The 12,946-nt window shown below is 40.2% G+C and overlaps 1 protein-coding gene across 3 annotated transcripts; it reads right to left on the minus strand.

Annotated features, from left to right (window-relative positions):
• Positions 1 to 287: 287 nt before the first annotated feature.
• Positions 288 to 12,835, minus strand: ACADSB (acyl-CoA dehydrogenase short/branched chain). Of its 3 annotated transcripts, none has more exons than XM_053983880.1 (11): positions 12,755 to 12,835; positions 8,536 to 8,695; positions 8,158 to 8,258; positions 7,471 to 7,677; positions 6,854 to 7,024; positions 6,241 to 6,366; positions 5,775 to 5,867; positions 3,629 to 3,718; positions 1,990 to 2,127; positions 1,105 to 1,204; positions 288 to 404 (listed from the first exon to the last, which is right to left on the minus strand). In XM_053983880.1, the coding sequence occupies exons 1-11, from the start codon at positions 12,794 to 12,796 to the stop codon at positions 334 to 336; spliced, it is 1,299 nt and encodes a 432-aa protein (XP_053839855.1). In that variant the 5' UTR covers positions 12,797 to 12,835; the 3' UTR covers positions 288 to 333. The 3 variants fall into 3 exon arrangements, with proteins under 3 accessions (XP_053839855.1, XP_053839854.1, XP_053839856.1); XM_053983879.1 differs by having other exon boundaries at positions 8,536 to 8,698; positions 12,755 to 12,826; XM_053983881.1 differs by lacking the exons at positions 288 to 404; positions 1,105 to 1,204 and having other exon boundaries at positions 2,038 to 2,219; positions 8,536 to 8,698; positions 12,755 to 12,826.
• Positions 12,836 to 12,946: the final 111 nt, after the last annotated feature.

Raw genomic sequence — 12,946 nt, forward strand, 5'->3', positions numbered from 1 at the left:
TGGATCAACAGAAATGCCAGGGATTTGGATTCCTTTGTTTTCACTCTGAAATCTCCAAGTGGAGACGAACTGCTGGCATGACCTAAGGGAGCTAAATCCAGTGCTTGGAAGTGTCTCAGGCAGGAAGAAGTTTGGATTTGAATGTGGAATTCATGATTTCACATGAATCACTCCCTCTCCTGAAATGGGGAATTCATGGTTTTCCCTATGATTTCACTGTGATGGTGTATTCTTATTTATGATGTCATCAATGCCTTCTGTAATTACAAATAGATTTACAATCAGTGTTCAGGGAAATAATTTTTATACAGCATCAAGAAAGTCCTTATGGTTTCAGTACTCTTGTGCTAAGAATTTTGCAATTGTACTCAACTGGATATTTGAAGTTCCTTCATATATTGTACCTGAAATGAGAAGAAAACAAATTAGTAGACTCTAAATCCACTGTGAGTTTATGAAGAGAGACCAAAATATCATCCTAAAGTTCCAGTGAGAACCTTTACAATTATGAAATGAAGCTTTACTGTGCAAGTAGTAGCACAGAATTGTAATTATTTATATAATATAAATGTTTCTATTTTATTAACTGTAACAATGAAAGCACTTTTCTGGCTAGCAGCAAGACATTCATATGATGCAAAGACATTTTCCTGAAAAGAAAGTCTTAAATAGCCAAGAAAAATGAAGAAGTTCCAAACGCTGTTATAATAAAAGCAAAAGGGTAATGTTGTTAAAAATATCAAAATGTTGTGTCCAAGGATTATCCTGATAAACAAGAAAGCCTTGAAAAGAAAACTCCACATGGATTCAAATCTTAAAGACAATGAAGGTATTTTCATTTCTTTTTTTTTTTTCCAGAAATTTTCTTAATAGAAATGGACACAATGTTTGTGTCCATATTTTGTTGGTATCTAATGAAATATTTTAACTAGCCTTGCAGGTACATACATTTATTTATACCTAAAGTTTTATATCTGAGCCTTTGAATTAGTGTTGATATAATTTCAAGGAAAAATATCCTGAGGAAAAAAGCCAGCCCTCCTTCCTCAAACTTTAGTAGCACCAAAAGCTACAAGAGACACTTGGTAAGAAAGTGGCACTCACCGATCTTGCAGTCACGGTAATACTTTTCTATTGGGTAATTTTTGGTGAATCCAACACCTCCCATCCATTCAATGCATTTACTGGTTGTCAGTGTTGCAACCTATGAAGCGAGTTTCAGAGTTACAGGATTCAACTTCAGACAGTGATAGTAAAACTTGCACTTTGTACCTAATTAATAACAAAACAGGGACTACAGCAGTGACTAGAACAGGAGGGAAGAAGGATGGATATTTTGGTATTCATCTTCAGCAAGCCATTTTAGGATAAAAACAACATAAACCAGAGGACATCAGGACTTCACTAATTGTTACAGCAATAGTTTCTATGCTGCTCTGTGCAAAAGACCAGCAGTGGTATGCAAGACAGCAATTGCAAAGAGGGAAAAGTCATCCAGTTTTGAGTCATTCTAAGACTCACAGATGCGACCAGCAGAGCTGAAATGGTCACAAATGAACTCTTTACAGGGTCACTTCTCATGCCACAATAAGATTTCTGAGAAAATGAAATCTTTCTTGGTAAGTGAAAGTGTTAATTCACTTTCCTCTTTTAGTGTTGTTGGTTGGTTTTAAAAATTTTATTTAGGGGCATGAGCAGCTTATTTTTTGGTGACTTACTTCAGATACTATGCATGGACTGAAAAACACAGAATGGTTTGGGTTGGAGTGGATCTTAACACTCATCTGATTCCAACTCCCCTGCCATGGGCAGGGACACCTTCCACTAGTCCAGGTTGCCCCAAGCCCCATCCTACTTGGCCTCGAACACCTCCAGGGATAAAAGTACACGCAGAGATTTCACAGCCAAGATGAATTACGAGTTCACACTGTAACAGCAGGAGCTTTAGCAGCAGTGGGATGAAGGCCTGGAGTGAGGGAGCTCAGGTACCTCAGCAGTGAAGTACTTGGCCATGCTGGCCTCCTTGATGGCCGGCCTGCCCGCCTCCGCCAGCCGCGCCGCGTTGTAGGTCAGCAGCCTGGCTGCCTCCAGCTGCGTGGCCACCTGCGCAATCTGGTGCTGCATCCCCTGCAACGGCACCACAGCACTCAGACAGAGCCACAGCCCCACTGGAGCTCCCAGCAACAACCATTCTGCTCACCACGGAATGCACCTGCACTCTAAAATAAAAACAAGAGATCCAGGTGGGAAGGAATTTTGTGCTCCTTCTGTGTTTATCGACAGAGCTTGGGAAAACTCCTGAGCCCCTGAAGTGCTCTCAGGAACTGCAGTCCTATTTTCCCCTTTCCTGTTCTTGGATTCAGGAGCACTGGGCTTCTTTCTGCCTGACTGGCTGGACAGAGGGTTACCTTTATAAACCCAGGAATATAAAGGATAATTTTATCCCTCTTTTAACATCCTCCTCGGGGTTACAAAGGCATGAGGAAGTCAGAGCTGTGTTTTCATTCTGCAGCTGTTCATTGAGACAAAACCAGGTCTGGTTCCCTAATGAACTCAGCCAAGGAAGACTTGTAAACAAATATTTCTTAAATAGAAGTGGAAAACTAGGAAGGTGACAACTCCTTTCCTTGTCCCAGAGGCACAAGACAAAATTTAGAAGCAGCTTAAAGGTACAGAGGACATGACTGAGGAATGGCTTCAAGGGGAAGGAAAGAGGTGATGGAGCTCACATCTGAACGGTTTTACAGAAGAATGGGTTTATTTAAGAACACCCAAATATTATGATCACTGAAAATGAACATTTAGTAGTCTAAAACACAATGAAATCTTTCATCTTATTAGAACATTAACACCGTTCTCTCAGATCTGCAGAAATATATAGGCAGGTCAAAATACCAAAATGATTTGGCAATTATAAATTCCATTTCCCATTCCAAAGACGTAGTTCCAATCATTTCCTAGGTATCTACGAGTGCTTCCTAAAATTTGCATAAATTATGAGTAGTGCTAATGTTCCTTCTCTTCAGCTGAGATGTAGGTTTCTTTTAACAAGAAAATTACCAGAGTAATTACAATTATGTATCTTCCTTATTAAACTATACATCATTCTTGCAACAAAGAGTCTTTTTCGCTGTAAGAAACAGATATTATAATGAAAACTAAATGTCTTTGTACAACACAGGAAATCTAATAATTCAATCAGTTTTCCTCATCTTTTTATCATTTCTAGTGTCTCCAGAAAAAGCCCTTCCCCTACACCTCATGAAAGGGTATAAAAACTGGAGCACATTCAGTGTAGTGTGACATTAAAATCAGAAGGGAGATCCATGTGTATTATTTTCAAAGAATGTCAATAAATTATCAAGCAAAAGGAATATATTTTATATAATATTATATAAATATATATATAATGTAATATATATATTATCATTTTTTTCAATAATATTTTTAAGTTTTAAATTATTTGTGTGGCACTTGCTGAATTTTACATGGCAGATTCATTCTCAGATATTGAGGAGGAGAAACAAGACGTGAAGTGGGACATGAATTATGCAAATCATAATATTAATTTTACTGTTTATTGTGGTCACTATTCTTTCTTGGAGGAAACATTAACATTAACAAGTACCTGGAAATCAAACACGCTTTTCCCAAACTGGACTCTCTCCTTTGTGTAGGGAACTGTACGGTCAAAACACCCCTGGGCCAGTCCTAACATCTGTAAGGAAAAATAAGGATATGGTTAAAAAAAAAAATAATTGAATTATTGAATGCACCTAATGGAGAGGATAAAAATTGGTCATCTTCTGGTCAGGCAGGTCGGTATCCAGGAGAAAAGTTGTTTTTTTCCTACCAAGTAATTGCTAAAACTTGTACAGAGAATCCTAGGAGCCAGAATTTTACAGTTATCACACAAACTGAGGTGAGTTATAATAAAGAAAAGTTTGAGGAACAAATCTATTACATGCCCATTTCTTACCACAGGCAAGTATTTGTGAAAACACTACCACTCATTTTTTGAACAAAACTTATGGGTCAACTGTAATTGCAAAAATATTGGTTTTTTGGAAAATTCGTAATTGCATAAGAAAATGACTGTAAACTGAAGGTCTATAGATCTACATTACCCTATTAAAGGAAAAATAATCTGAATGATTAATCAAAACTAATTTTATAAGCAAAATAATTTCTCATTTTCTAGAGGACACCAGACTGAATTGCCAGAATTAGCAATTTATTTCAGAAGTTAGATACCTAGCTGAGTGGAAGGAGAGATAACATTTCTTGCACTATCTTCCAACTCTGCAGAACAATTGTAGAAGAATTTAAATCAATTTTGTCTTTCCACAAAGGCAGAAGCAGTAAAGTGTCACATCAGACAGCTTAGAAAACTACATTTAATGATGTACAAAAATAAAAAAATATGATACATAGGAAAACACTAAAAGAAAATATTGCAGTCTGCTGCTAATCAGCCCCATTATCAGATTTGTCATCTCCTTATATAAATTATAAGAACAAAGTACATCAACTTCAACACCTGTAATAATATTGCAGCTGCCTTGCACTAAAACCATCTGAAACTGTTTTCAAAGCCACAATTACATTTTATAAGATCTTCATTATCTTTTAAAACTATTACTACTGCAAAACTAAACTCAGTACCACAGGGCTTTAGAGCTGCTGTTCTTGTCAGGTCCATTTCTCTTAATTTGAAGGTGCCAAGAAGGCAGTAATTAAGATGTAACAACTACCTGACCTTAACTTTTAATTAAGGTGCAACTTGGAGTAATTAAGAGTAAAATCCAGACCATGTATTTTACTGCCAGAGTCTTTTTATTATTTATATCTCTGGGAACAATAGGGCCCACAGCCCTTTTTTAAATGCCATATCAGACAAAGTTTAATCAGAGGTAATCTTTAGAAATGATGGAAAAGTCAGCCCAATTATCAGCATAGTGTATGTGGAAAACCTCAATTTCATGGAGAGGATTTCTTCTGGTCTGTCTGCAAACCAGGGCAAAAGATAAAGGAGATTAGTAGTACAGAAATATTGCACAACAAAGTACAAACAAAGAAAAGATTACTTTCAAAAGCAAAGTAAAAATATAAAAACTTATCACAAGTAATTTTATTCTGGGTCTGAGCCTGATTTCCACTGAGATCAGCAGCATTCTGAAATCCACACTGACTTTACAGCAAAATACAACATTTTGAAATAATTCCAAGGTCATTAAATATTTTCCCCTAAGATGCCATACAGTGCAATTTTCAAACACAACAATGAACTGGAACAGTTCTGCTAGAGAAAATCACATTTATTTTTAAAATAAGTAGACTTTTAAAAATAATTTGTTGGGAAAACATCAGTTAGCACTAGGTTACATTTGCCAGCCCTATACAATCCCGGCTGGAAGCATTAATATTATACATTTCAGTGTGTTAAATTTTCCAAAGTTAGTTTTCTTTGTAAAATGAATTTTCATAGTGGAAGACAAGAATGTGAAAAAATTCAGTAGCAATAAGTTAACGACCAAAGACAAGCTAATTGCCATTTAATGTTTTTGAAGTCTATTGCTTATGTCACCACAGGAGAATTTTCCCACTGGCAGTTGTTCCCACCTTTGCTGTAACTTTGCTACGGGAACAGTGACATCTAGTGGCACTCGAGCTTTTAATAAAGTATTTTCTAAACAGCTTTAAATATTCCACACATTTCAGGCCAAACTCAAATTATATCCTGGCTGTGCTCAGTAACAAACCACATCACCCACCTGTGCAGCAATCCCTATCCTGCCAGTATTGAGCATTCCAATGGCATATTTATAGCCTTGGCCAACTTCTCCCAGGATATTGCTCTCAGGAACCTAAAAAATAAAACCACCCAATTATTCCTGTTCTATTCTGCTTTAAAATTACTAAAAGGGTTCACAAGTTTTATCAATTGTTCCTCATAGGTGAAGGCATAAAACAGATACCACAGTTTGATTCCTAGGATACCTGATTAGAGCATTCCCAGATTCACATGGCTATAAACTGATGACAGAGGAAAAAAACTACACCAAAATTTAAGAAATCCAACCCCTCTCTAGACTTCTGCGGAAGGAAGATGCTAAAATATGCCCAACAATCAGTGTGTCTAAGGAGAAAAAATAGGGAATTTAGTCAATATTCTTTCCTTATGCGTGGCCAGGTTCCAGCTGTACACAAATTTAGCTTCAAGACCTGAACTTACAATACCTTCACATTGTCAAAGGTGACTGGGCAGGTGGAACATGCTCTGATTCCCAGCTTGTCCTCCTTTTTCCCCACGTGAAGCCCCTCTGTGTTGCGATCCACTACGAAGCATGTAATTCCTCTGTAGCCCTGGGGGGAATTAAAAATAATCAAAAACTGGGTTTCATACCAATATCCCTCAAAATCTACTACCTACATCCAGACTGGGCACAAGCCTGATTCTTGCATATTCAGCTATGTAATTTTTTACTGGACGTATTTTACTATAAAACACTTTTTTGTTTTCCATTTTGCTTTTTAACAACAGGAACTTGTCAGCTAAGTCAGAAAGGTTGGAAAAACATAAGGTTGAGTTCTGTTATCAGAACACCACCAGTGCTGTGCTCTTCATCTAACCAACCACAATCCCGATATTTTTAATTTCCCTGGTTGGAGGAATTTATTAAATTACTCACCAAGTTCTCAAGTTTTGTTGGGAAATATTTTTAAAGGTTTGCAGTCAGCTAGGAAAAGGTGCACAGAATATTAACTTCTAACATCAGATTATTACTATAAAATCCACAGTTTCATATATCAGCATCTGTCACTCAAATGCAAGAATTCTGTAGCAACTTACTGAGGATGGGTTTGTATTTGCCATGACAAAGAAAACTCCTGCATCTTCTGCTAAGCTAATCCACATCTTTGAGCCATTGATAATGTAGTAGTCTCCCTTCTTTTCAGCTCGAGTCTTCAAGGAAAAAGCATCACTGCCAGACCCAGCCTCCGAAAGACAGAAACTCCCTAACTGTCAAGGGAAGGGAAAAAGCCAATTTAACTTTCACAAATATAAATAAATCCTACAAGGAAAATACTTATAAGCCAGCACAAGTCTCTTAAATTCAGACATTTTAACCTACTGCATTAAAGTAACTGAGTTTCAGCTATGAAGATTAAGAATAGAAACACTGTGTAATTACACATCTCTCAAAGTCAACTGCTTTACAGTTCTTTTCCACAGTAAATTAAATTTTAATGAAACTAATAAGTGCCTTTCCACTTTTACCTCTCAGCTACTGATGACAGGATGTATCTATATCACCACAGATCTCAGCTCTAACCAGTGTTTCAAAGTTCACACATATTTTCCAGAGCTGCAGACACACATTAGCCACTGAAAAAAGAAAATCCCCACTAACATTACTAAACAATCATATAATTTCAATAGTTAGGTCAAGTAAGACTTTGACTCACTGTATCTTTGGACACCCTGGGCAGGTAAGTTCTCTTTTGTTCTTCTGTCCCATAGGTGGTAAACAACTTATTTGTTAGAGTGTTTTGGAGTTCACACACAAGAGCCACAGCTGGATCAACTTTGGCCAATTCTTCCACTGCTAATATGATTGAAAAAAATGAAGCTCCAGTTCCTCCATATTCTTCCCCAAGCTCAATACTCATCAGCTGAAATGGAAAGGTGCAAATGGATAAATTTGTTGGCCCTGATAGCTGGAAAGGCTAAAATTGAATCCAGGAATGAGCATCAGGATTTTGGCAGTGTAAGTCTTCATGGCTGCCCAGTAAGGCACAGAGGACTCCTGTTTTTCTTCTCCATCAACACTTGGAGTCATGGCCTTTCCAGCATCCACTTATGCTTATCCAATTAAAAAAAAATTGAGGGAGGGAAGACAAGGAACTAAAAGATAAGGAGAAGTATGTGGTATGGGGGAGATGGAAAAAAAAATTACAGTAAAAGATGGAGAGTGATAATGCTGTAAAGAACGTTCTCATGTGATTGACAACTCCAAAATTTTTAATGATTCATTAGTTCATTTGAATTATATCCCTCAATCTTTTCATCTAAAAAATCTGAACAAGACACAGTTAGAGATTCATAAAATGCTGTTACTTTCCAAATAAAAGATTAGGTAAAAGTGTGCAGACCCCTTGTTCAAACAATCCCTGTACGATGGACTCTTCCATTTTCGCATTCTCATCCATTTTTTGCACGAAAGGTGCAACTCGTTCCTGGGCAAATTTGGTCACTGCAATGAAGAGAAGAAAGAAAACATGTAAATATTCCATAAATAAATGAATAAACAGTCTCCTTGGGAATCAATATAACAGCAATGTGGTGCTTCTGACAGGTTGTGCATGTCAGAAGAAAAAGTAAGGAGCCCAAGCAACATAAGGTGTAAAGCAGAACTCCCCCAAAACATCTCAACATTTGACTAGAAATAAATGATGAAAACAAAATTTTAAGCTAAAATATCCCTTCTACTTAAAACATTTCTGAATTTTAACTGCAGATATAATAGCTACCCATGTCTTTCAGCATGGCCTCCTCTTCAGTGAACGTTTGAAGTGGAGCATAGACAAGTCCATCATTGGCTACGTTTGGCTTGAGTTCTGATTTGGAGGATCTAAAAACACAGGGAGAAACTCTCCAAGGAGCCCAGCGTGCTGGCATGTGTCTTCTCAGCTGCTGGCAACAAATACAGAACATGCAAACAGTTAGATTTGTATGCAGACAGCAATATATAACTTTACCCGTGCTTTTATTCAGTACATGATTAGGAAATATAACTTACATCTAATATTCAGCTTGAAAGCTTTTGAGAAAATATAAACTCCCCCTCCCCTGTGTCCTGAAAGAAAATATCCTTTTCTTTTAACATGAAACAGTTTTCTTTCTGGAAGTTTACTAACACAAGGTTATTCTACAACATATGCACAAGCATTTTTTTAGTAAATTTTAGTGTTTACAGCAAATAAACCCTGCTGATAGTATTTACTTTTATAGATGATTTTCCAAGTCTACTGCAATATTCAGAGTAGTGAGTGTGTATTTCAACAGAATACTTTCATTAACAAAAATGATAAGAGTAAATATAACATACACAATGAGTTTTACAGGGCTAGCAACTTTAATGACTTAAATAACTTTAATAAACTTTAATAACTTTCTCCCTGCTTTTCTAGGGACCAGCAACTCTTGTTTCTAAAGCAATCTGACAGCCCCTCATGTGGATTACTGGCATTTTGCTGTGAAAGGGCCTAACTTTTTAACTACACTGTGGATTTTTGTATTCAGACTGAATTCTTATCCACATTTAATGATTTTCAGAATGAGCACACATTTTTTTAGATGAAGCCCTGGCATTTGAATGCTTCTGTACAGTTCATTTCCATACAGTGAAAATCCCACAGTTAGTATATTGCTAGTGTAACTAATAATTAATGTGTCTTATTTGGTTGATTTATTTTAAAAGCATGGGAAGAAACTAAAACTAAGTAATTTATGCTTATGGTCCCCATTTGTCCACCATATATTACAATGATTTCAAGAAGCATTGATTATTCAACCAAAGGAGTAGAAGCTGAGCATTTTACTGTGGGGAATAGCATTAATATGTGGCAAAAGTCACAAAAATGAACAGAACAGGGGCTTTTGGGAGGAAGCTATACACAGTGATTGTCAGGACATAGATAATGTGACAGATTTGTCCCTTAGAGACCTAAAAATTATTGTGTTCAAAAGACTTAATTACCTCACAGCAGGCTTTGTGAAGGCAAGTTGGTATGAAGGCCAATATGCTTTCCAAACAGAATAATTCCTCAGGATTTTAAAGGAAGTTGGCATAAAGGATCTGGCTCAAAAATTAATGGGCCAGCATTAATTAATGGGCCAGCAGTAGCTAAAACATATTCCTGAAAAGTTTGACTGTGTCTCAAAATGAGCAGGACAGAACAATGGTTCTGTTCTGCTCCCACAGCTCCCCAAACCCAGCCCGCTCTGGGGCTGATCTCTGCTACAGATTTCTGGCACCTCTGCTACGTCAGTCTAAAGAGTGGAGACACAAATGTCTCACCACGACAACTGCTGACAGAAACCCCCAGGAGAGACACAGCTGGGCCATAAAGTACATGAAAACACGTGTCTGCCAACACAGATTTTTGGTAGCACTCGTTCTGAACCCCAGAGTGAGGAACAGACTGGCTGTGCCCTGAGCAGGCGCCTGCTTAGCTCACAGAACACAGGGCAATTCCACAATGCACACTCTGATAGCAGCATTCCTCCAAAAGCAGCAGAAACTCTGGGGTCAGGAAGTAAAAATTCCTTTGATCCTTCTAATAATTCCCCCTCTTTCATGTTGCCTTTCAACACTTGTAATCTCCCTGGCTGAAGAACTGATAGAAAACACATCCATGAACTCTTCTGGAGAAGTCTCCTGTGATAAGGAAATTCTGATTTTGCCACAAACAGCTGTGCATAAAATAAAACCCAGTAACAACAAACAGTCAGAAATGGTAAAAGAGAAAATAAAAATTAATATTGCTGTGAAAATTCAGTGTTTATTCGCATTCAACATCCCCTGGTGACATAAAACGACCACTGGTGAGCAGGGCTAAATTATGAATACATTTGGATGGTCAGCAATAGCTGCAACACTTTCAAAGGATGATGGAGTTACTGGAGTCACTGTGGGTCTTCACAAAATAAAGAAAACATTGTTTTAATAGAGATTAAACCCCAGGCAACCATGTTCTGGGAGCAGTCAGCCAGGAATGGATTATTTGCAGAACACGCAGCTATGCTGGGGTCACCTGACACCCAGGCGTGCAAACATCCACCTGTGCAAGTCTGTCCTTGGCAGGGGCTGAAAGGAAAAACCTGAGCACACACATGCACATTTCTATTTAACACTGTGCTGCTTCCTGAGCACTGACAGGGCTGCAAACCACACACACTTCCTGCTCCTTCCACTGCTTCATTCCCAAAGAAAAGAGTGTTTGCCTCCATGGTGGCACAAATAAGGTGAATCACTGGGAACGTAAAGCATAAAATCATGGAGTGGTTTGGGCTGGAAGGGACATTAAAGCTCATCCAGTTCCACCCTGTGCCATGGGCAGGGACACCTTCCACTACCCCAGAGTGCTCCAAGCCCTGTCCAAACTGGCCTTGGACACTTCCAGGGATGGGGTGGCCAGAGATTGATTCTCTGGGCAACCTGTGCCAGGGCCTCACCAGCCTCACAGCCATGTGGGAATACCTCTCCCGAAGCCACCCCAGGCTTTCCCTGCTTCCCATCACTTTCCCTGAGAGTGGCAGGGAAAAGTGTCCCACCACAGCAGGGGAAACAAAGGTTCAGACATTTATCAACCATGCTTTGGTCAGTACTTGTTTGAGACACTTTGCTCCTTTGCAGGAGCAAAGGAATATTCCTAAAAAGGTCACCTTGAAAAGATTTAAAGCCAGTGGGATACACCCAAGGGATGGGATTAATGCTGGCAACTCCCACACAAAGAGCAGCAACTCCCAGCTGTCCCAGAGGAATAACAGCCCAGTGTGGAAATTATGTTTTAGTTCAGCATTTAGATTTAAAAACTAAATAAACAATCAAGTCATTACATTATTGTGCACTTTTTTTTTTCTTAGAGGCCATGTAGAATCACTAATTTCAGGCAGTTATTTAAAGAGCATGTATATTATTTAAATCCTTGGCTGCTGCTTCCCTGCCTTTTTTTTTCCCTGCTCTTCTCTTCTGTAGGTAGTGATTTGTGCTGCTCCAGGATTCAGACTTCTTGCCCTACTAAACACAGGCTTTTGAGAATTGGTTGCTGATAACATTGATTTTTCTGTTTATCTCAATTCTTACCTCCACCTCAGCTCTTTAAAGATCAGTTCTCCTGGTTTCCTTGTTTGCTTTACAACCTAAAACAAGATTTTTAATGCTGGACCTGGCAGCAGCATTAAGATATAAACAGAAAAAAAACCCAAAGCAATGTTTTCCTCAGCGCACTTTGCTCGCCTTGGTGACTTCCACTCCTGTGTCCATCCCAGCTGGTGTCCACACAGCTCCTATTTCCCAGCAGAGGAGGGAAATTGCCTTTATTTCTAGGGTAGGTTTATCTTTATTTCAGTTTATTTCCAGAGCCACAACACACACAGGAGCTGCAGGAGAAGGTCTCGCCGTGCGTGGCAAAACCACGCGTGTCTCGATCACACCTCCAGCGCCTCAAGCGCCTTTAGCAAAACCAAGAAAATTCCGAACTGAACGGGACCCACGGGATCACCCAGCGCAGCTCCCGGCCCTGCACTGACACCCCAAAATGCCCACCCTGGGCACCCCTGGAGCGGTGTGCAAAGGAACTCCGGCAGCCCCGGGGCCGTGCCCGTCCCCGGCAGGGCCAGCACCCTCCGTGAGAGCCTTCTGCTGCTCGCTACCTCAAGGCGGCCTCAGAGCGCCTCTGCTGCCGGGCGGCGCTGCCCTCCCCACCGCCGTTTCACCAGGAGCTTTCCTCAGCACCGAACCCAACACCGCCGCTCCACGCGCAAACTCGCCGGGCAGAAGGAGAACAGGACTTTTCCCCACCCACCCCCACGCCTGGCAGAGCTGCCCCTGCAACCCGACACGTCCCAGCCCCGGGCCGGAGACCCCCCGCCCCAGAGCAGCGGGCTCGGGAGCTGCCAGAGCCCAGCAGCACGCGGTGTCGCTTTCCCTTGTCCCCATTCTCCCATCCCGCCCTGAGGCGTCACCTTCGCGCAGCCCCTCAGCCAAGCTCCCGCCGCCGCCGCCATTTTGGCGCCCTCCCCGTGACGTCAGGACCTCCTCCGGCGTGACGTCAGAACCACCGCCCCCGTGACGTCAGAGCCAACACCCCCCCTCCTTCGCTCCCGCCGGCGCGCGCGGGTCTCGCGAGACTGCGGTGGGCGGGGCCGGGCCGCGCC

This window comes from Vidua macroura, chromosome 8, assembly GCF_024509145.1.
Source record: "Vidua macroura isolate BioBank_ID:100142 chromosome 8, ASM2450914v1, whole genome shotgun sequence".
Classification (NCBI taxonomy): domain Eukaryota; kingdom Metazoa; phylum Chordata; class Aves; order Passeriformes; family Viduidae; genus Vidua; species Vidua macroura.